The sequence below is a fragment of the Mustela erminea genome, chromosome 1, assembly GCF_009829155.1.
Source record: "Mustela erminea isolate mMusErm1 chromosome 1, mMusErm1.Pri, whole genome shotgun sequence".
NCBI lineage: Eukaryota > Metazoa > Chordata > Mammalia > Carnivora > Mustelidae > Mustela > Mustela erminea.
In genome coordinates this window covers 2379226-2401836 of record NC_045614.1, presented here as the reverse complement: position 1 = coordinate 2401836, position 22611 = coordinate 2379226, and the positions used below count along the sequence as shown (strand labels likewise).

The 22611-nt window shown below is 56.1% G+C and overlaps 1 protein-coding gene across 1 annotated transcript in view; it reads left to right on the top strand.

Annotated features, from left to right (window-relative positions):
• The window catches only part of LOC116567874 (translation initiation factor IF-2-like), a 29128-nt gene extending 16509 nt beyond the window's left edge, over positions 1-12619 (top strand). The window contains exons 4-8 of the mRNA XM_032303239.1: positions 7742-7816; positions 10469-10520; positions 11703-11786; positions 12235-12372; positions 12417-12619. Of these exons, the coding sequence (XP_032159130.1) occupies positions 7742-7816; positions 10469-10520; positions 11703-11786; positions 12235-12372; positions 12417-12619 (552 nt within the window). The remainder of the gene's footprint in view (positions 1-7741; positions 7817-10468; positions 10521-11702; positions 11787-12234; positions 12373-12416) is intronic.
• Positions 12620-22611: the final 9992 nt, after the last annotated feature.

Sequence of the window (22611 nt, the reverse complement as noted above, 5' to 3'; positions counted from 1 at the left end):
GTGGCTGAAACGCTGGTGTGTGTTGGCCACTTAGTGCCACAGGCCACACCGACTGTCCCCGAGTCTCCCAGGGAGGTGGCGGGGGCGGTCTCACAGCTCCCCTTTCCCAGAGGAGAGAACCAAGCCTCAGGAAGTGGGGAGGTCCCCAGCTCAAGCTCAAGTTTAACCCCAGAGCCTCTCGATGTCCAGGCTCCTGGCCCCGTCGCTTACTTCCTGCTCCAGGACACAGGTGCACCTGTGGGGCCACGGGGCAGCCGGGGGTGCCCGGGGCTGCTCTGCGCCCTCCCACCAGGCCTGGCCCAGCCCAGGTGTTGGGGGCTGTTGCCACACGGCCCCCCTGCCGCAGGACACGGGGCATGTGGATGCATTGGAGGCAATGGAGGAGACGCTCACCCCAGTCCCACAGCCCCCGCCTCCAGCGGCCGGGCTGGGGGCCAAGGCGGTGCACCCCACTTCCCGAGGGCACACAGCAGCCGCTCGGCGGGCGCAGCTACTTTTCCAGTCACCGTTACTCAGCTCAGGGATCTGGGAGAAAGGTCGCCGCCTCCCCTCTGCCAGTCCCCGGAGCCAGACTGGGCCGGGAAGCGACCAGAAGTCCTGCGGCCCCGACTTGGAGCCTGGCCAGGGCTGCCCCCAGCAGGTGTCTGGCGTCCCCAGAGGTGGGGAGGGGACGGGAGAGGCTCCCTGACCCCAGATATGCCCCAGATGGTCCCATGGGCTGCCTCTCTCTCTCCAGCACTCCACCCCGCAGTCCATGTGGTCCCACCTCGGCCACCGTCTCCAGACCCTGATAGGATAGTCACGGCAGCCTGGGGTGTGTGGGGGGGGTGGCAGCTTCTGGGGCCCTCCCCGCGGCCTGCACGGAACCAGACAGCAGGGAGGGCAGTAGGCGGGAAAGGCTCCTGCCCCAAACCCTATTTCCTCCATGGGGCAGTGGCCGGATTCCCCTTGGCATCTGCGCGGGCCCAGGGCAAGCCGCCGGCAGGCACACGGGCACATCTCGCCTCCAGCTCAGCTCAGAGCTTGGCTGCATCCGGCTGAGACCTGCGCCCAAGGACGTCCCTGGGGCTCCTGCTTCGCTGTGTGAGTGGGTGGGTGCCCTGAGTTTCGCTTTACAGGGGAGCCCAGAGGTGCAACCATGGGCCTCCCTGGTCTCCTTGATTTCAATCCTGCCTCACACCCCCTCCCATCCCTAAAGTGCCTCTTACATTCTCAGTGGCTCCTCATTGCCCTTCAGATAGAATCAAGTCTTTTTTTCCAGGGACCCACAAGGGCCCCTGCCCTCCTGCCCTCATCTGTCTCCCTGTAGCTCACTCTGCTCCAGCCACATGGGCCTCCTGGCTGCTCTTCCAACATACCCGGCCTGGTCCTGCCCCAGGGCCTTTGCACAGGCTTTGTCCTCTGCCTGGAACACCTTCCCCAAGGCCACCCTCTTCTCATCTTTCAGGAACATTCTCTCCTGCCCTCCCTTCTCCCCGCTGGCCGCTTGTCTGATGTTATCCTATCTGTTTACATGTCTGTGCACATCTGTCTTGGTCACTGTTGGATCTCCAGTGCCTGGAACAGGGCTTGGTACCCAGTAGGAGCTCGATAAACATTTATTTCACTAATAAAGTTTTATTGGTACACGGCCATACGCACTCATTTCGTGTCATCTGTGGCTGCTTTTGTGTTGCAAGGCAGAGCTGAGTGGTCCCAACGGACACCATCCAGCGCACGAAGCTGAAAAACTGACTGTCTAGCCGCCTACACAGTTTGCAGCTCCTGCTTTAGATTAATGGTGAGACGTCAAACCGATGAAATCCCTCGGCCCTGTCCCGGCTTCCAGGCTGCCTCACCCGTCCCGCTCCACCAGCACCAGCACGACTCTGGCAGCACTCTCCAAGCCTCAGTTTCTCCATCTGTCACCTGCAGAGTATGGGAGTCTGGCCGCCTGACAGACGTCCCCCTAAGCGGGGGCCACCTGGGTTAAGGACTTATACGGGAAAGTTCCTAGGAGGAACTGGAGGGGAAGAGCTTCATGGCTCGGGAACCAGAAGGGGTTTCTTAAGTAGAACTTACGACATGTGTGTGCATTTGACAATAAAGGGAAGGATTCCCGTCCCGCGACAGGTGCTCCCAACAGAACGGGGAGTGAGCTGGCCGGGCGCACACGAACGTTCACGGCAGCTTCACCACTGGGAACCCAGCCTCCCCCCCCAAAACACTCGTATTTTGGAACCCTAAAGGAGACAGGGTCTTCCCAGAGGTAAGCAAGCTAACAGCATGGTCGCTGGAGGGACCCCCAGTCCAACAGGCCCGGTGTCTTCATCAGTGGGAAATGCGGACAGAGATGTACACACAAGGGGAACACAACAGAATGGGGGACCTCAAAGGGGGGCAAGCCGAGCAGAGAGGACGGAGGCAGATCCTTCTGACGCCCCTCACAAGATGAACCCCTCCCACTCCTGCCTGGGTTCTGGCAAACGCCTGTCTAGCTGCACACCTGTTTTGTAGATGTGATCCCTGATTTATAATCAGCTGACTTTAAGTAAGGGAGCCAGATGGCGGCGACGAGGGTGGGCCTCGCCCAATCAGTTGCAGAACTTAAGCGCCGACGCTGAGGTTTCCCCGGAAAGGAGTTCAGCCTCATAGACCGTAACAGAAAGCCTGCCTGAGTTCCCAGCTTCCCAGCCGGCCCTACACGTTTCGGACTGGAGACCACAACATTCATTCTTACCTGAATTTACAGCATGCTTGCCTGTCCCACAAATTTTGGACTCTCCAGCTGCCGCAGCCCATGAGACAACTTCTTAAAATAAATATCTTTATCTCTTTATGTCCATATCTCCATGTCCGTTTCTATCCATCCACAGGAGACACGCACGCACGCACCCACCCTGCCGGTTGGGTTTCTCTGCAGAACCCCGGCCCATACACGGCCCACCCCTGGCTTTTATAAATAAAGTTTTATTGGCGCATGGCCACACCCACTCACTTACGTAGCCCTTTCCCACGCAAATTACGTCTCCGTGTAACCTACAACAACAAGATGCATTTTTCAAGGACACGTAGAAGTAGAAAAGACACACTGGACACTGGAGACCTCTGTGTGCGCAGGGAAGGTAACGGACTGAAGGATCAAAATGGGGAAAAGGGGAAAGCGGACGGAGAGACACACGTACAGCAAACAACAAAAAGGGAGGAACAAGAGAAGAAAAACCACCCAAACTGCAAGGGGCCGAGCCGAGCAGGAAGGCGGGTCTCCCAGTCCTGGGCTGCCCTCTCGTGGGGACTGCGAGCACTGCGGCCTTCCTTGCTTGTCTTGGTTGCGCCAGAACAGCCGGAGCTGGACCTTGTTGGAAGCTGCCGTGGGCCATTGCAGGATGCTCGGCGGTTTTTCAAGATTGTGGTTAAATAGACATTATCTGTAATTTACCCTATTAGCCATTTTTAAGTGCACAGCTCAGGGGCGTCACTCACACCGTCGTGCAACAATTCCCACCATCCTTTTCCAGAACCTTCCATCTCCCCACAAGGAGACTCTGTCCCCTTGAAGCACGGACTCTCCACCCCCTGCCCCAATCCCGGCTCCCACCCTCTCTCTGTCTGTGTGGACGGGACTCCTCCAGAGACCTCCTGGGAGTGGGGTCCTGCGGGACGGGTCCTTCTGGGTCTGGCTCCTCTCACTGAGCCCTGTGTCCTCGGAGTCCCTCTGCGTGTGGCAGGGGTCAGGGTCCCTTTCCTTCTATGGCTGGATCCCATTGAATGGATGGGCCACATTTTCTTTATCCATTTATCCATCAATGGACGCTTGCCTTCCTTCCAACTTTTGGAGGTGGTAAGCAAAGCTGCTGTGAACAGGGGTGTACACGTCTCTTCAAGCCCCTTCCTTTGATTTTTGGGGATAAAGACCCAGAAGTGAAATGGCTGGGTCATATAGTCATTCTATTCTTAATGTTCTGAGGACCGGCCATACCCAGTTTCTTTAAGTTAGTCTCCCCTTGAGACTTGTTTTTGTTAATTCCCGTTTCTTGGCACTACAAAAGAGATTGGGAGGACTACCCTCGCCTACACAGATTTGCAGATATTTAAGATGTATTACAAGACGTGGAAATGGTGTTCAAAGGTGTTTGCCCTGAATATTTTGGCAGTGTTACCAAGTTACCTCTAAAAGGCGTATGTCCTCACACATGGTACACAAAAGAGCTTGCTTTCTGATTGATTCTTTGGGCTGGATCATTCTTTGTGGAGGGGGAGGTCCTCTTTTCTGTGATGGTCTGTTCATGTCCTTTGCGTTTTTTTTCCCGGTTAATCTTGTCTTATTGATTTGTAGATGCTCTTTACATATTTGTGGTCTGGTAAATAATCCTTTGCAAGTATGTTTCAGATATTTCTCTCACGTTTCTTTGTTTTTTGGACTTGTTGCCATGCGTAAAATTTTAAATGTTATGTAATGAAACTTAAATCTTTGTTTTATGGTCTCTGGGGCTTTCTTCTTGCTTAGAAAGGCCTTCACACTCTGATTCCATAAACCATTTCTCCCATATTTTCTCCTAGCATTTTATGTTTTAATCAAAAAAATTTTTTTAAGAAGATTTTATTTACGTATTTCAGAGAGTCAATGAGAGAGGGACCACAAGCAGAAGGAGTGGGAGAGAGGGAAGCAGGCTTCCCATTGATTAAGGAGCCCATGTAGGGCTCGATCCCAGGACCCTGAGATCATGACCAGAGCGGAAGGCAGAGGCTTAAAAACTGAACCACCCAGGTGCCTCTTCTGTTTTAATTTTTAAATAGCCAACTCTTTGACCCATTTGTGATGCATATTGTGAGTGATAAGGTATAGGGAAGCAATTTATGGCCCCCCCCCCCACTACAGTGGCTAAAATGTCGTCCTACCCACAGGAGCCCTGTGAAACAGGTCCAATAACAGAGCCAGGAAAACCAGAGCAAAACCCCTCATAATTCAGTATCAGGTAAGAAACGAAAGCATACCATTAAGAAAGATGTTCGCATTAAGGGAGTCAGGTGAAGGGTACATGGGACCTCTCTGTGCTACCTTTGCAACTTTTCTCTCAGTCCAAAATTCTTCCAAAATAAAACATATGAGGTTTTTTCTTTCCTTAAAAATTTGGAGAATCTGTCATTTCTCCACCAAATGGAAAAGCCCCCAAATGTGTTGGGGTCTATTTCTGCTCCTTGGATCTGCCTTGCTCCATATATAACCAATTCTTAAAAACAGAAAGTTAAAATAACCAGAGCGGAATCCATGACGTCCTAATTTAAAAATAAGCCTTAAGTCAGCCAGGGCAGGGGGAAACGGAGGTGCCGCGCTGCGAGACCGGAGCTCAAGCAACCGTTTTGTCCCATGTTGCTTGTGTGATATTCATTCATTCCTTTGTTCATTTACCCAGTAAACATCTATTCAGCATCTGCCACGTGCCACGCCCAGTGCTGAACGCTGGGGACCCAGAGAGGACCACGGCGGAAGTCAAGCAGGGGATGCCAAATTACACAGAGTATAATCTCAAAGTGTGCGTATTGCGATCGTGAGAATGATGGGAGCGGGGTCAGAGACAGAACGACAGAGGAAAGACACAAAACCAACTTGGACAACGGGAACTGGAACAGAGGGCACAGCCTGTGCAAAGGCCCAGGGGCAGGACCTCACTGGACTGTTGGCGGAATAGCCAGGTGGCCCGTGTGGCTGGAGCAGAGTGGCTGAGGCATGACCGGGAAGACAGGAGGGCAGGGAGGGGGCGGGGTGGGTCGTGCAGGTCCTTGGGGCCTCAGGGAAGACTTGGGCTTTTACCCAGAATGAGGCGGGAGCCCTGGAGGGCTATGGGCAGAGGCCCGTTCCTGACGCAGGGGCTCACCGCCGCCCTCTGGTGGCCGCTGTGGGGAGGCAGGACTGTGGGGACAGCGCGGCAGCAGGAGGTGGGTGGAAGGGAGGGGCAGCGGGGTGCCCAGAGTAGAAGAGATTGTGTTGGTCCGGGCCAACGGGCATGGTATGGGGCCTCAGTGACCCCAGCCCTAAAATGGGATTGCTAGGGTTTGGGGACCGGACTCTGTCTGTTACCCGGCACATAATAAATGCTCGGCACATCCCGGTGGGCTTTTAATAGTTCGCTTAATCCTCTCGACAGCCTTATGAAGAAGGGATTATTATTATCCTGGCTTCCAGGTGAGGAGAGTGCAGCGCGGAGAGGGCAGTGGCTTGCCCAAGGGCACCCAGCAGACCAGTGACAAAGCAGAGTCCTTGCTCTTAACCCTTGCATATCCAAAAGATAACATCATGGAGTAAACCAACTGGAGGAGTGCACCTAGTCTAGGAGGGCTTCCTGGAGGGGGCGACATGAACCTGAGACCTAAAAGATGAGCTGGAGTTACCCAGACAAAACGGGGGAGAAAGAGCCGGTCAGCAGGAGGTATTGCCTGGCCAAGATCCGGAAAGAGGGCCTGCGGGGAGGCGGGGACCCAACGGAGTCCATCCCTCGAGCCCAGGGACAGGTTTTCCCCTGACCCTCTCCCCGCCCCGCCCTCAACTACAACCACCATATGGCTCTTTCCCCCTCCCCAGTCTCTTTCCAGAGACCCCCCCTCCCTCTCCCTTTCAGATTGGGTGGCTTGGCTCTGACCCCCTCCCCCAGCCACCTCCAGCTGGTAACAATCCCCAGAAAGGGCTCATTAAGTGGCCCAGCTGAGGCCGCCGATCACCGGCGCACAGGCACTATTTTAATTTTCCACTGATTTGCCTGCGGTGGGCCCCCCAGAGCTGAGCCGTGTGTGTGTGTGTGTGTGTGTGTGTGGGGACGGGAACATCAAATCCCAGAGCCGATTATAGGGAGTGAGGGCAGAGCAAAGGGCTTCAATGGGAGGGCCTCACTCAGAGACAACTCGGGGTGGGGGGGCAGCTGCTCTGGTTTCTGGGACCCTGAGTCTCCCTACCCCTGCCTAAACTGGGGGCCTCCTAGGGCTGTGCTGGCCCTTCGCCGTTCGCTTAGGACCACCACTTGTCTGGAGCTTCCAGCCGCCAATTATTGATCACAAAGGATGGACCAGGCACTACTTGAAGCCCCAGGAGGCTTCTGCACACCTTACTCCACAGTCTCCCAGCCCCGAGGGTCCCCCAGGGTCCCTAGACCTCCTCAAACCGCTTCTCCTCTAGCGCCCCCGTCTCATGGTCAGCTCCACCGTTGTCCCCCATCTCTGGGGCAGGAATCTGAGCATTGACCTTGCCTCTTCCCTCCCTGTCGCTCTCCATGGACTGTTAGTTCCCAGGTTCTGTGCATTCTCTCGCCTGGGGTCCCTCCAGCCGGGGGATCTCTCCCTTGTCCATTCCGTGGCCCCGACTTTGGCTCGGGTCTTCCTTTCTCCTATCCAGATCATGGCTTCCGTGGTCCCCATTTCAAATCCCACCCCTGCCTTAGATCCGGCCGTGTTGCTCCCTGCTCAGACACCTGCCATGGCTGCCTAGTGCCCTGGAAAGAAAGCCCCTGCTCTACAACTCAGCATTCAGAATCCTCCCGCCCCTACCTCACCCTCTCCCTACGGTGCCCGGCACATTCCCACCACCACACCTTTGTCTGAGAGGGTCCTTCTGCCAGAAACGCCCTGCCTGCCATCTCTTTGTGGTCAAAGTCTCAGCATCCTGCTAGGCCTGGCTCAAGTACCGCCTTTAACAGGGACCCCCTGACCAGGGGCCTCTCCCCTCCTCCCTGAGTTTCTATCGAAGGACCAGGTGCCTCCCTGTGCCCTTCAGGGAATTCCCTTTGGAGGCTGTGAGGCCACCAAGCGCAAAGGTGACCGAAAGCACCGCGTCTTGGCTCACAAGCAGGTAGCGTGGGGCGGGGGCAAGGCACAAACCCCCAGGCAAGGCAGCCCAGCCTCCCAGAAGAACACCCACTCCCGAAAGGCAGAGCCAGACGCTGACCTCTCTGCTTGCTCTGAACCACCACACGCCCCGGTCACTTTCCTCGACCCCATACAGTGACTGTATGGTTCTGGGCCTCGGTTTCCCCACCCGTAAGATGGTGATCACAGCCGTTCCTTCTTCCTAGGCTTAGCCGGAGGACTGAACAAGATGGCAGGTGGGGGGCTCCGCCGGCCGTGGGCGCCGACTGGCTGCTGTCTTGCTGCCTCTGTTCAGGGCTGCGAGTTTACGGGCGGGCTGCTCTGTGACCTTGGGGAGGGTGCCGACCCTCTCTGGGCTGCGGCTTTCCCTTCTCTGATGACTTCTAGAATGAGCAGTGCCCCAGGTCTATCCGCCTCCCCGAGGGGCAGGCGCGGGGGCCCCCGGGGGAGAGTCTGAACGCTGCGCTTGTCTGCCCTGGAGAAGCAAGGAGGAAGGGGAGTCCAGGTGGCGTCCGAGGAAGGACTTCTAGAAGCTGGAGAAGTGCTGGGAGCTAGCGGGTGGGGGCTGATGGCCGCCACCCGGTTTCAGGTTCGTGTCCGGCTGAACTGGGGCCTGGCCGGGTGGAGTTCGCTGCCTTCATTCACCCACACAGTCGGCTCATTCATTCACTGAGCAAGGCTGTCCTGACCCCTTCCCCAGGGGCCAGCCATGGAACCCTAGCTCCGGCCAGGTGGTCTGGGTTCGAATCCCAGCACCGCCTCTCCTCAGCTCTGTGGACGCGTCCCTTCGTGGCTCTGTGCCTCAGTTTCCCCATCCATAAAGCGGGGGGCACCGTGGTACCCAGACACGGATGACAGCTTCACCATCGGTGTCCAGCGATGCTGGGGTCCGCCCCCCCCCCGCTCCTGCCTGCTGCGTCTCCCCGACTCTCTTCTCCGGGGCTCCCCGCCCTTTCCTCCCCGCTGCCGACATTCCCGGCCCGGGCGCTCCGGGAAACATTCCGTGGTTTGCAGCAGACTGTCCGGCTCCTCGGCGCCTCAGATGTGGGCAGAGTGGGCGGCGGCCGGGCGGGCGCAGGCTGGGGACTGGGGAGACTGTGCACCCCCCCGACCCCCCACCCCAGCGCCGGGCACACGGCGGGGGGAGATGGCAGGCAGCACTCACAGACAGGCAGATGGGGGAGGCCCTCCTCTGCTCAGAGCCCTCCCAGGGCTCCCTAGTGCCCTTTGAGTAAAGCCCAGCCTCCCCCTCCACCCCACCCGACCCACAAGGCCTGCGCGACCTACCCCGACCCCTCCTTGCCCTCCCTCTTCACTCTGCTCTGGCACACGGACCTCCTCACCACCACCCCCCACGCACCAGACTCGGTCCTGCCCCAGGGCCTTTGCACGTGCTGTGCTCTCCATCACTCAGACTGTAATGCTGCCTCCTCAGAGAGGCCTGCCCTGCCCACCCGGCTTCTGTGACCCTCTTCCCAAGTCCTGTAGCCCTCCTCGCCAGTTGAAAGTCTCATGCATTTATTCCTTTTCTCTCTTACTGTTTCCTGGGCTGGACTGAGAGCCCCGGAAAGGCGGGGCTGGGGGTCCTGGTGCTCGGCGGCCGGCGGCCGGAGCGCACACTCACTGAAGAGGCAGCGAGGCCACGGAAGTCTTCCTGGACTCCGACCACAGTCTCTCCTGCTGTAGCTACTTGAGCACCACCCGCACCCTGGGCCCAGCCCTTCACAGTTTGCAAGACACCTCCCGGCCGTCAGCTGACCGGATTTCCTGCAGAATGCCGTCGGGAGGAGGCTCCGTTCTTCGCGGCCCGCCCTGCCGTGCAGAGGAGGACACGGAGGCAGGGAGGTGGCGAGCTTTGTTCTTGGACCAGAGGAACCAAGACGCGGTGAACGCGGCTGCACGGGGACCTCGAAGGGCCTGACACACTCCTGACTCCTCCATAAAAATCAAAGTATTAAACATGATTGTTACACACCCAGGCAGGGCCATGACCTTATAGTTATTGTTACCGTGTGTGCTGTTTCTCTCTGATTGCACCAGAAGTTAAAACGACAACATTTCCTAGGGCCCTGAGCATCTCTGGAGCCCAGGCGCTGGGCCTTCTCTGGCGACGGAGACACTGAGGCTCCCTGGGACTTGGGGGCCAAGGCTGGAATCCCTCCGCCTTCTGGTCCCATATGTTAAATGTTGCCTGGAGCCCTCAGTCATGTTGGGGTCTTTGATGTTCTGAGCATAAAGGGACCTCTTCGGAACCATCTGAGAGTGGAATTCCCACCAGTCGAAGCTTGGTTGCCTCCCGTCTTGGATGCCTCATTACCTTTCACCTGGGTAGAAGAAAGTCTTTACCGCAGTGGAGCTGAGGCCTGCAGAGGTCAAGCTCTGCCCTCCGGGCCACACGGACCCTCCCGCCGACCCTCCTTGACTTCCTGTGCCCAAGGGCGGCCCGGCCTGCGGATCTCAGACCTGTCTGGGGTCTGGCTGTCCCAGCTCTTGTGTTTGGGGGTCGCTCATGGGTGGGGCTCAGGCTGAGCTCGTTTGAGGGATCCCAAATGACACCGCTTATGGCTGAGTCCAGAGGAAGGTTTGGGAGAACATGGCGAATTTGACGGAATTTGCCCCGTTTCTTGTGTTTTAGGCTGAAGCGCAGACGCTCTGTCTTTCCCTGCTTCCTCCTCTGACACACTCCGGTGAGCCCTTGCTTCCTCCTCTTCAGGATATGACCCAGTGTGACACCTGGATCCAAACCTCCGCTGTACTGGGGCTCCTACCTCTATTGATAAGACCTCAAGCTTGCACAGAAATGTGTCTCGTGCTGCCAGTACTGTGTGACTTTCCCCTGCCGCTGGAGATGGGCGATGGCGACTCGCCATCCTCCCCTCTGACATCGAGACACACGCCTCCTCCCCTTCGACCCGGGTCTGCCCTCCACTGGCCATGGGACTCCATTATCTGCGTTTTCAAGTTAATTGTCAAGGTCCCGCCATTCTTCTTCCCACCCCAGGCCCCCATCATCACCGGCCTGATTGCCGCCCTAGGCTCCCCCTGGTCTCTGGCTGCCACGTCAGCCTCAGACGATCCCTTCTCCCCACAGAAGCCCAAGGGAGCGCTAAAAAATGTAAAACAGGCCTCCTCCGCCCACAGTCCTCTAGGGCACCCAGCTCCCTGGGGTGGAAACCCAAGCCCTCTGCACAGTCCCCAAGGTCCGGCACAACCTGCCCCCCCCTCCCCTTTCCCTCCCCCTCGTTCATGCTGCTCCAGCCACATGGGCCTCCTTGCTGTTCCTCCAACAGGCCAGGCCCGGTGCTGCCCCAGGGCCTTTGCACGGGCTGTTCCTGCTGCCTGGAATGCCATTCCCCCTTCTCTTCGAATGACTTCTGTCTCATTCAGACCTCATCAGCGCTCAGCTCAGATATCACTTCCTCAGTGAAGCCCTCCTAGGTTGCCCAGTCTTCTTCAAAGCCTCCAGATCCTTACAACCCTCTCCACATTCATGGTCGCCTTACTTTGGGCCCTGATATTTTCATTTTGTCTCCCCCGCTGGAACATCAGCCCAGAGAGGACAGGGATCTTGGCCTGACTCACTGCCGTGTCCCCGGCCGGTGAACAGGGCTGGAGACACAGTAGGTGTTCAGTAAATGTTGGCTGAAAATGAGGAATGAAACAGGAAAGCAGCATATGACCCTCCGCAGCAACGTGGGGAAAATCGGTCCCTGTGGATCCCAAGATGGCGACACTGACATGAGGAAACAAATCCCACTGCCCCCAACCCAACCAAGTCAGATGAACCCGAGAGGTGGCAGGTATGGGGGGTCGTGGTAGGTCATGGGGTGTCATCCCCCTTCACCCCACCCCCAGTCCGACCTCCTCAGGGACCAGCAGAGCTCTGGCAGAACAGCTGCAGACCTTCAGGCCCCAAACCATTTTTCCAGTGGGCAACCTGAGGGCCAGAGAGGGTAAGCCACTGACCGAAGGTCACAGAGCATGCCCAGGTCCAAACCCGGGTCTGTAGGATCTACAACTGTTGAGAGAAGTGCTCAGGGTCTGACTATGGGACATGAGCCAGCCCCGGAGGGACCCAGGGACAGGTCCCAGTGAGGCAGACAATGGCGTGTTGGCCTCTAGTGTGCTCATGCTGGCTCCAAGAGCATCAGACCCTTCCAGCAGGAGCCTCCGCTGCCCACCCTGCCCCATCTGCGGGATCCTAGCTGGGGGAACTTGGCCCCACTCCCTGGAAGCTTCTGGAAGGGTTCTCAGTTTTAAGGGTGGATGCTGCAGGGTGTCCACTCCCTCCCTGGGGTCAGGGGGAACAGAAACGAGCAGAGCCCTGGCCAGCCAGCTCATCCGCGCCCCCACACACACGCCTTCCCCAGCCCTCCCTGCGCTCCGAACTGGCTGCCACAGGCCCCCGGGGGCGACAGGAGTCAAGGCCGGGCCACCGCAAGGTCTCCGGCCTGCCGACCTGCCAAGAGGACACGGCCCGCGGTGCCCTCCGGGGCCACGCCACCGGCGCCAGCTGTGCAGCCCCGGACAGGCTTCCAGGTGGAAGTCCCGGGAGTGCTGTCCTCTCCGGCGTCTGGCCTCAGTTTCCCCCCTCGTGACCACCGCTCCCCATCTTGCAAATGGCCGGGGAAGGATGGCACAGCCGCAGCTCTGCCTGGCCCTCCGGCGCCGGTGCCCAGGGGTCCCCGAGTCCGAGAGGTCGGAGCGCCAGCGCCGGGTCCCCGGCCGCCCCCGCCCGCCGGCCGCCCCACTCACCATCCACCACATCTTGGCCGTCACGTCGTAGCAGAGCTGCCATTTGACCGAGGTCTCTCCTGGCTTGCTGGACACGGGGGGCCCGGGCACCTCCATGCTCGGCCGGGGGCGCGGGCGGCCGGGGCGCCTCACTTGGAGCGCAGCGCGGGCCGGGCCGGCCGCCGGGCGTGCGGGTCTGGGCAACCGGCTCCCATGGCCCCCCGCAGGGCCCTCCCGGGGGGCGTCGAAGGGGGTCCCGCGGCTCAGCTGGGGAGCGCGCGCTGCGGGGAGCGCCGGGCAGGGCGGGAGGGGTGCGGAGGCGCTAATCTGAGACACGCCGGGCCATCCCCGCCGAGGGGCCACCCACAGCCCCAGGAGGCCGTCGCAGGCCGCGCGCGTGTGTGTGTGCGCGCGCGTGCGGCGGCGACCAGCCCGAGCGTGGATTTGTGAATGAGGCTGTGATTGGGAATGTCCCCCCGCCCACCCCCGGAAGGAGTGTGGCTTGTCCGGGCGGCCCCCCGCCTCTCTGCCTCCCCATCGGCTCCATCCTCCATCGGGGAGGGGCACCTGGGGCCAGAGGGCGCTGGGGTCCTGCAGCCCTAGGCCCACCCACCCCCTCCCCATCCCAGTCGCCCTGGGAACAGGCCCGAGGCCTGAGGCAGTGGGCCGGCCCACGGTAAGGTTTGAGAGGTTGGAAGTGTGGGAAGAGGGTAGGACTCCGGGGCCCTGGATCTGGGGAGGAGGAGATGGGTGCTGAGCTCTGGCTGTGGGGCTCGCAGATGAGTGGCTGCCCCTCTCTGGGCTTCAGGCTCCCGGTCTGGAAAAGGGCAGAGATTCACTGAGGATGGGGGCGGGGGGCGGAGACAAAATCCCGGAGCCCATAGGAGGGGCTGTTACTGTCATTTTATTTCCCATTTTCCCTTCCTTCTTCCAACCTCTGAGAAGAGGCAACCCAGGGAGATTCTCTCCAGGTCATCCTCGAATCATTGCTGTGCATTTATGGAGCGCCGTGTGTATGCCCAATCTCAATGAGAAGGTTCCCGCTCTGTGTGGGTCAAATGTCCTGGCCTTGCACTGGTGGTAGGAGGAACGGAAGGTAGGTGGCAGAAAGGACTGCCAGGTGAGGGCTGCCCAGGGGCTCTGAAATGGCCGGGAGGGGGTCTGGCTGGAAAGCAGGTGGCTTTGGGTCTTCATGTGACCTTGCAGTTGGACGAATAGGAGCGGGCAGAGGAGGCAAGATCTGCTGAGCCCCCGGTGGTGGACACACAGGGCAGCACAGGGGGAACATGGCTGCCCAGGCTCACCCTCTCCGCTCTGTCCCCCAACGACCAGGACCACTCTTCCTTAAATGGGGCTCTGACTACTCTCACCTGCCTGCAGCCCTCCATGGTTCCCAGTGTCCCCCAGTTAAGGCCCTGGGGACTTAAGGGCCTGGCTTCCCTGCATTCCCTCTGCCTGGCACACCCTTCATTCTTTTATCACCTGGACACTCTTACACATCCTTCAAAACCCAGCCCAACATTCCGCTCTTCCCTCTAAGGGTGACAGAGAGTCAGGGAGAGACAAAGAGAGACAGAGATACAGAGACAAAGGGAGAGACAGAGATGGAAAGAGAGAGAGTGAGAGTCAGTGAGAGAGAGAGAGAGAGAGAGCCCGCCCTGTCCACTGTCTGGGTCAGACACTTAACTCCCACCCCAAGGGGCTTGGATCATCAGCCACACTTTCCTCCACCAGAAGACACCCATGTGATCCACACTTTCCTAGGCCCAGGCTCCCGCTCTGAGCGCACAGGATTGAGAATATCTGTGTCCCGCTTGGGGGCCCGTGGAGGACAGGACCAGGAGCTGAGCCCTCACGGGGACTCCCGCATCACCCCGCACGGGGCTGTTACTGACCACTCACGACGCGCCAGGTGTGCGATCACCTGTCCAAGAGCCATGGGGGGGGGGCAGTACTTTGATTGTTCCTCTTTTACAGAGGGGAAACTGAGGCTCAGAGAAGTCCAGTCAGGAGCCTAGGGACACGTGGCAGGTAGAACTCACCCCTGAGATGTGGGAGGGCCGGGTATCCGCCCCCCCCCCCGATTTCTCTCATCTCCTTGAGGTCTCCGCACCCACGTCCCCTCCAAAGGGAGGCTCCCTCTGACCCCCATGTTTAAAATGACTGCCCTCCCGGCTTTGTTGGCTCTTTATCACGATTATGTATTTCCTGTCTGCAACCCCCGCGGAGGGTCCTCCTGCGGAGGGTCAGCTCCGGGCGAGCAGCAGACTTTCCACCGTCTTCTTCACTGCTTTGGCCCCGGGTGTCTGGAACCTCCTGGAACCTCGCCTGGCACAGAATGGACGCTCAGTAATATTTCTGTTGAATGGGTGAGTGAATGAATAAATAACGGGCCAGGGTTTTGCAAACAATGGCATTTCCTGCTGACTTTCACCAAAGGCATTTTCATCTTGCAGCAAGAGATCCGCAAGAGATCCAGGTCCGGGCAAGTGGGGTGGGGAGGGGCAAGGACCCGGGCACCCGCTCACGGGGGCTGAGCGAGGCCGCCCCTCGGCCTCAGCCGCCTCACCCAGCCCAGGCCGGCACAGCCCAGCCCAGCGGACGCGGTTCGCCCACATGGAGGCCCCCGCCCGTAACTATAATTTGCCTCAGTACCTTGTGGTCGTAGGAGACAATTACCCCACAGATGTGCGGTTGGAGTAAGGCATTCAGACGGCGGGTCAGAGCCCGGGCCTTGGCGGAAGGCAGATGTGGGAGGCAATCTTCAAACAAGAAGGGAGGGAGAGAGAGACACAGAGACAAAGAGACAGAGGGAGAGGTGGTGGGGGACGGGGAGAGACAGAGACGGCGGAGAGACGAACTGAACAGAGAAAGACATTAACACAAGGACAGACTAAGAAAGACCAGGAGACCAGCCACGCCCCATCTGATGGGTCAGGCAGGAGGCTGCTGGGTCACACACCCCACACTCCCAGCCCCCCGGGGCCTGGCTGGTCAGCTACAGGGTTCACTTAGGGAGACTGAGACCCCTGAGAACCAGCCCAAAGCCTCAGCCACAGCTGAGCTAGGCCAGGGCCTGGAACCCCGTGAGTCCCCCCACTTCCTGTCCTCTAATACCAAGGGCAGAGGGCCCAGGTCCCCAAATCTTTGCCCACTCCGTGCCTCAGTTTCCCCAGATGCCGAATGAGCAGGCTAGATTAGGGAGGCCCCATTCAGCCTTCGGTGACTCACCCTCTCCATTTTGTGCGTGTATCACCAGACATTTTTTCTTTCGATCACACTGTTTAAGTAAAAAGACTGAGATGTATTTAAATAGAAAAGTATAGCTCACCACTCGGGCTGCCATGAGTCAAGGTCAGCAGTGAAGATAAATGCACCAGATACTGCAATCTAGCCCTAACCCTGACCCTGACCCTAACCCTAAAGCTTGCTCTCTTTGTTAAAAAGATAACCAAATATTAAAGAGGTTTTACAGATGGGTTAAGAGCATCCCAGAGCTGTGGGACAGGGCCAAAAGACCTAGTACACATCTTCAGAATCCCAGAAGAAGAAAAAGAGGCAGAAGAATATCTTAAGGGAGAATGGCCAATAATTTTCAAAAATTAAAGACATTAAATCACAGATTCCAAAGTTTAGAAAATAGCAAACACGATAAAGATCCCCCCAACACATACTCAGATATGTCATATTCAAAATGCATAAAATTAAAGATACAGAGAAAAATTTTGAAGGGGGATGAGGACAAAGAGACACGTCATGTACAGAGGACCAACAGTAAGATTCACCAGAGGCCTCTCATCTGAGCGTGGGCAGGCAAGAAGGCAATGGAGGGAAATCTTGAGGACGGGAAAAGACTGCCAACTCTGAATTTTATACCCAATGAAAGTATCACTTGAAAATGAAGGCGAAAGGAAGAGTTTTCAGCGAACAAATGCTGAAAGAAATTTCATGATTAACAAGACACCCACTTTAAATAAAAAGACAGATGAAGTTAAAGGATGGGGGAGTGTATAAGAGAACATGAAATTCAAATATGCTGGCGTGGATACATTAAAAGCAGATAAAACAGACACTGGGGCAAGGTGGATATGCCAGTGATGGGCTCTGTGGACTGATCCAGAAAGTGTGTGCATCTAAGCACCTACAGTCAGCAAACCATCTAAGAATGGGCAGTTAAAATGTAAGAAATAAAAACAGAGCTTAAAGGAGAAATTGGCAAGTCTACAATTATACTTGGAGACCTCCACACTGTTCCCTTAGAAATTGATAAGGAAAAGGAGACAGGAGGTCTGCAAGCCTCCAGAAGAGCTAGATAACACTGTCCACCAGCTTGAAATGACACGTACGGAACACACCATCCAACAACAGAGTATGCATCCTTTCCAAGTTCACATGGAACATTCCCCATGAGAGACCATATTCTTTTACATGCTTATTTATATTCATGTGTCTCTCTCATAGGGAGACCATGTCCCCTGTGAGAGACCATAGGCTGTGAAATGAACCTTAATAAATTTAAGAGAATTCAAGTCACCCACATTATGTTCTCCGACCATAACAAAATTAAACTCTGTATGAATATCAAAGAGACATGTGAAAAGAATTTCTAAATATTTGGAAATTAAACAACCAACTTCTTAATAACCCAGATCAAAGAGGAAAGCATAAAACATAAGAAAATACTTTTAATTCAATGAAAAGGAAAAAACAATATATTAAAGTTTATGAGATGCCACTAAAACAGGACTTAGGTGAAAAATTACAGCATTAAATGCTTATATGATAGCTTGTATGACTGTTTAGTGCCATTAAGCTGTATGTCTAAAAATGGTTGCAATGATAAATTTTATGTTACATTCATTTTACCACAATTGGAGGAAAAAAACACAAGAGGGAGGAAATTAACCTAACCATGGGAGTGACCATCACCTTTGCCGTACTCTCGTGGCTATGGCACTCAAGGGCTGGAAGGACCCAAGGTGGGTATCTGTGAAATCAGCTGCCCACAGCGCTCTTCTCTGTGCAGGACAGACTTCTTTTTTTCTTTTTTAAAGATTTTATTTATTTATTTGACAGACAGAGATCACAAGTAGGCAGAGAGGCAGGCAGAGAGTTGGGGGGGAAGCAGGCTCCCCACTGAACAGAGAGCCCGATGCGATGCGGGGGTCGATCCCAGGACCCCAGGATCATGACCTGAGTCAAAGGCAGAGGCTTTAGCCCACTGAGCCACGCAGGCGCCTCAGCTCAGGACCCCATCCCTGACTCTTGGCCCCATAGGATCTTCCCCTCGGGTTGCCAGCTGATTTCATCCTTCACAACCGCATGGCTTAACTCTCGCTCATGCCTTCCTGTCATGGGCCTTTGTTCTGGCCCTTGACCCTCATACTTCCAGGCCCCACCCAAATGCCACCTTCTGTGGAATGAGACCTTCCATGACCAACAGAAGACTTGTTTGTGTCTGCCCGCAAAACCCTTCCCTTCCTTGAGTCTTAATTCCCCATCCGTAAAATGGGTCCGATGACGTTTTCTTTGCAGCTTTGCTAGAAGGGCCAATGCGGTGTCGGATGCCTCCCGGCCAAGGCTCTGGGCACGAGCCATTCATTCACTGATCCATAGGACTTCTGCTGAGCACGTGCTGTGATGCTAGATCCTGTTCCGAGCCCTGGGGAGCATAGCAAGACCAAGGCAGGCCCCAGTCCTGCCCTCGGGGTGCTCACAGTATGCTGGGGGAAATGAATATTCAATCAATATATATTAGCATATAAACTAAATATTAATATGTAATCAGTTATCTAAATATATAATTAAATGTTTGTACATATATAATTAAAATAAATAAAGAAATTTATATTTTTAAAAAATTTATTTCTTTGAGAGAGGGTGTGCATGGGCACAGAAGTGGGGGAAGGGGCAGAGGGAGAGAATCCTCATGCTCCCAGCTGAGCACTCAGCCCTACGCAGGGCTGGGTCCCATGACCATGAGACCACTACCTGAGCTGAAAGCAAGAATCAGAGGCCCAACCGACTTTGCCACCCAGGCGCCGTTATATATTCATATTCAAATGACAAAGGTGACAAATTCTGATGAGGGGAACTCTGGGGAGCTCTGGCCTCATTATTATTATAAGGAATTATAAGCTACATCATAGTTTGCCTGGAAGCCAGCGTGAGCCTCCTCTTTTAACTTAGCTCCTCTTGCACTGTGTTTACCACACAGCAGCCAGGGAAAGACCTGAAAACGCAGATGTGCTTGACTCAGCTCTCCCTTGGGTAAAATCCTCCCATGGTTCCTTACTGCCTTCAAGATAAAGACCAGTTTCATCACCGGGTCTCCAGAGACTGTGACATCACTAGTCAGCCCCCTGGTAACTTCCCCCACCTTTGCTCCTCCAAAGCTACCCCTGTGTGTGAAAAGAAGGAGAGAATAATTCGCAGGTGAGTATCTGGAGGAAGAGCGTTCCAGGTAGGGGACACAGCCTGTGCAAAGGTCCTGGGGCAGAACCTGCCTAGAGTGTTGGAGAAACAATGAGGAGGTCCATGTGGCTGAAACAGAGTGAGGGGGAGAGAAGGAAGGATGGGAGGGGACAGGGATAGGTCCTTCAGGGTCTTGGGGACCTCAGGATAGCCTTGGGCTTTTACTATCCCAGGGAGGTGGGAGTCCTGGAGGGCTTTTGGCAGAGGAGGGCGGAACCTGATGGGGTGATCACGGGCGCCCTCTGGTGGCCGCAGTAGGACGGACAGACTTTGGGGTGGGGGCGGGTAAGAGAATTAGCAGGGTTTGGGGCGGAAGGGACTTCGCTGGTCCGGGCAGGGGCGGGGGGCGGTGACGGAGGCTGGACCAAGTGGAGGTAGAGAAGGGGAGAGAAGTGGACAGGTTTGGGAAAGAATTTTGAAAGCAGCGGTGACAGGACTTGCTTATAGATTAGATGTGCAGAGAGCAAGCCAGGAAGAAGTCAAAGATAACATGGAGTATTTGGCCCCCGCCCCTGGAAGGATGGCACTGCCATGTGCTGAGATGCGGACGACATGGAGGAGCGGAATTCGGGACCGGACACCGTTCCGTCCTGAGGACCGTCCCCTTGGAGATGTCAGGTGGATTCTTGGATCACGGGCTGCGCTCATTGGAGGGTTTGGTGGGGGGCAGCCAGGCAGAGAAAGAGTAGGCCCTGGGATGAGGGCCTGGGGTTCTTTCTGGATCCTGTCCTCAGCACGCGCTCCGCAGTCCCCCCAGCGGCACAGGACCCTCCGTCCATCCGGGCCCTGGATCTGTCCACGACCCCCGGTGCTGAAGTTCTAGCTGCGCGCTGCAAACCCGCGGCTGGAGTCAAGTACTTGCTAGGGACTGAGCGCTCGAAGCCTATCCCTGGACTTCACCCGGGACGGCAATGCTCCTTCGGTGCTGTTGGTCTGAGCCGGTTTCTAATCCGGGCCCACGCCAACCTGCATTGTATAGACCTCCAAAGAGAGGCAGGTGTTTGTCACTCTAAGTTCCAGACTCCCTTCTCTATAGGTCGTCACTGTCCCTTTAAGGATTACTTAATGCGTCACTCACTCAGTCTAAAGACTGGCCCGAGTCCCGGATGAGGATTGGCTGAAGAGCTCATGAATATGTAGATTACCCACAGCCACCTCCCTCTGGTAGGCTCAGGAAAGAGAGGGGGCGGAGAGAAGGCGGGGCTGGGGGCGGGGCGCCGTGCTGGAAGCCCCCACGCGGTATTTTGTGCATTTTGATTCCTGCGGGGCCTCCAGTCCCTACCCAGTGTGCTGCATACAGCAGGTGCTCAATAAATCCTGTCGACGCCCGAATCCAGTAGGAGTGATGTCTGCGTTTTCGCTTTTCTGATTCGGGAGGAGGATCTGTCTTGTCTTAGTAGTATCACATTAAAATGGCCGCGGCTTTTATGTGCATTAATTAATCTCCCGTAGTCCTGCATGGTGCATATACCCTCACGAGCCCCATTTTACAGGTGAGGAAACTGAAGTTTGGAGAGAGAGAGGCTGCCAAGGACAAGCAGGCCTCGACTCCCCCCGCAGGTCCTGGGAACCAGAGGTGGGCGTGCCAGTCCACGTCCTTGGGGCCCGCGCGCCCCATGTCACCCTAGTTTGTCCGCCATGCACCCTGTTGGCGTCCTCTGAAGCTCTGAGGCCAAGCGGGCCAACGGACCCCTGTTCGTCCCTAGGACCTGGCTAATCCCTCGCTCTCCGCTTTGCCGGTGCTGTTCTCTGTGCTCGGAGCATCACGTGTGCCGCGGGCCCAGCCCAGCATCTTAGGATCCGGGGCGGGAGGGAGAGCCCAGGTCGGGCAGCCGGACCACATTCAGCCTGCAAAGGAGCAGGGCCAGACCGCAGGTGGGGCTGACCCCAATGGCTTTGAGGGGCAAGCTAAAAAATTTGGGCAGGGTAGCTTTGGAATCCCAGCAGAGAGTCCGGAGGTCCCTTCACCACCTCCCGCAGCCCCCAGAGCAGTGCGCTGCATACAGTGCGTGCTCAATAAATGCTTGTACCCTTTCGAGATGATGACGCCAGTCCTGAACAGAGGCGTGGGTCTTTGCTGCCCCCTGCTGGTGTCCTGGAATGAAGCCTTTGGAAAGGAAACGCAAAGGGATCGATTTTGACACTTGTGTATGTCTGACTCCAGGCTTTCTAAATATCAACTCGTCCTCCCCACAGCCGCCCTCAAAACCGGGTGCCCGGTTAGCTTCATTTTACAGAGTGCGGACACTGAGAGATCTGAGCCAAGGGACCGGCCTCTGTTCGGACAATCGTCATAACTGGGATTCAAACCCTAGGCTGAAGACCTCCAGACTTAACAATTGTGCTCTTGGGACATTCAGCCAACAGCCTCTATGTGCTGGGCTCTGGGGAGTAGGGAAGGAGATAAAACCCGCAGGCCTCCATGGCATGCTGATTAGGGAACCGTGCCCGGCAGGTAACGTGCCCAATGACCAGCCATTCGTTTTGGCACATTCTGGGCTGGCTTCCCTTACAATTCAATCATCTGCCTGACTTTGAGAATCAGGTTGCCCAGTTCTTTGGAAGCTCTTGTGGGGATCTGGACTGGGTCGAAGTTCCCTTTAAGATTGGGAGTCTTAACCTTAGTGGCTTAAACCATTCATTATCTGAGTTTCTGTGGGTCAGGAATCTGAGAGTGCTCAGCTGGGTTTTCCGTCTGCTTCCGGGCCTCTCCTGGGCTGCACTCAAGGGCTTGGCCGGGCAGGGTCTCATCTGAAGGCTCGATGGGGGAAAGACCCCCTTCCAAACTTGTGTGGTTGTTGGTGGGACTCAGCTCCTCGCTGGGATCTGGACTTTGCCATGTGGAGCAGTTCTGTGAAATGTTGGCACTTTTCCCCAAATGCTGCCCATACCTGCCTTTTCCATTCTTGCATCTTTACAAACTGTATTTAAAATGATTTTTTAACTTCTTAAATGATGCTTGACTGTATTCAGCTTGTGAAGATCACAAGTGAGGCTCAACTGTTCGTCCTCTAGCCCCCCAGTTCCTCACTCCCCCAAAGTGTCCCCCTTCAGCATCCTGGTGGAATCGCTTCTAGTCCTCCTCATCCTTATGATCATAAACGCGCCTCCCACCCTGGCCCAGCCTTCAGATGAGGCAGCCCTAGGGGGACCTATGGGCTGACCACAATCTCATGAGAGACCCCGAGCCAGGACCGCCCAGCTACGTCTGCTCCTGTGGTCTGATTCCTGACCACAGAAACCACAAGATAACCAATGCATGTTGCTTTAAGCTACTAATTTGGATGCATTTGTTATACAGCAATTACTAACCGATACACCCCACATGTTACTTAGTCTAGCCCCCCTGGATGAATGCCAACATCGCGGCAGGGCTCAGCTGTGTCATGCACACTCCTGTTCACTCCATGGAGACACCCAGCCAGGACTACTGTATCGTAAGTGTGAACAGTCCAAATGTTCAGCAGCTCGGAGTTACATCTAAAAGCTTCACTTGGGGGTGCCTGGGTGGCTCAGTGGATTGAGCCTCTGCCTTGGGCTCAGGTCAGGATCCCAGGGTCCTGGGATCGA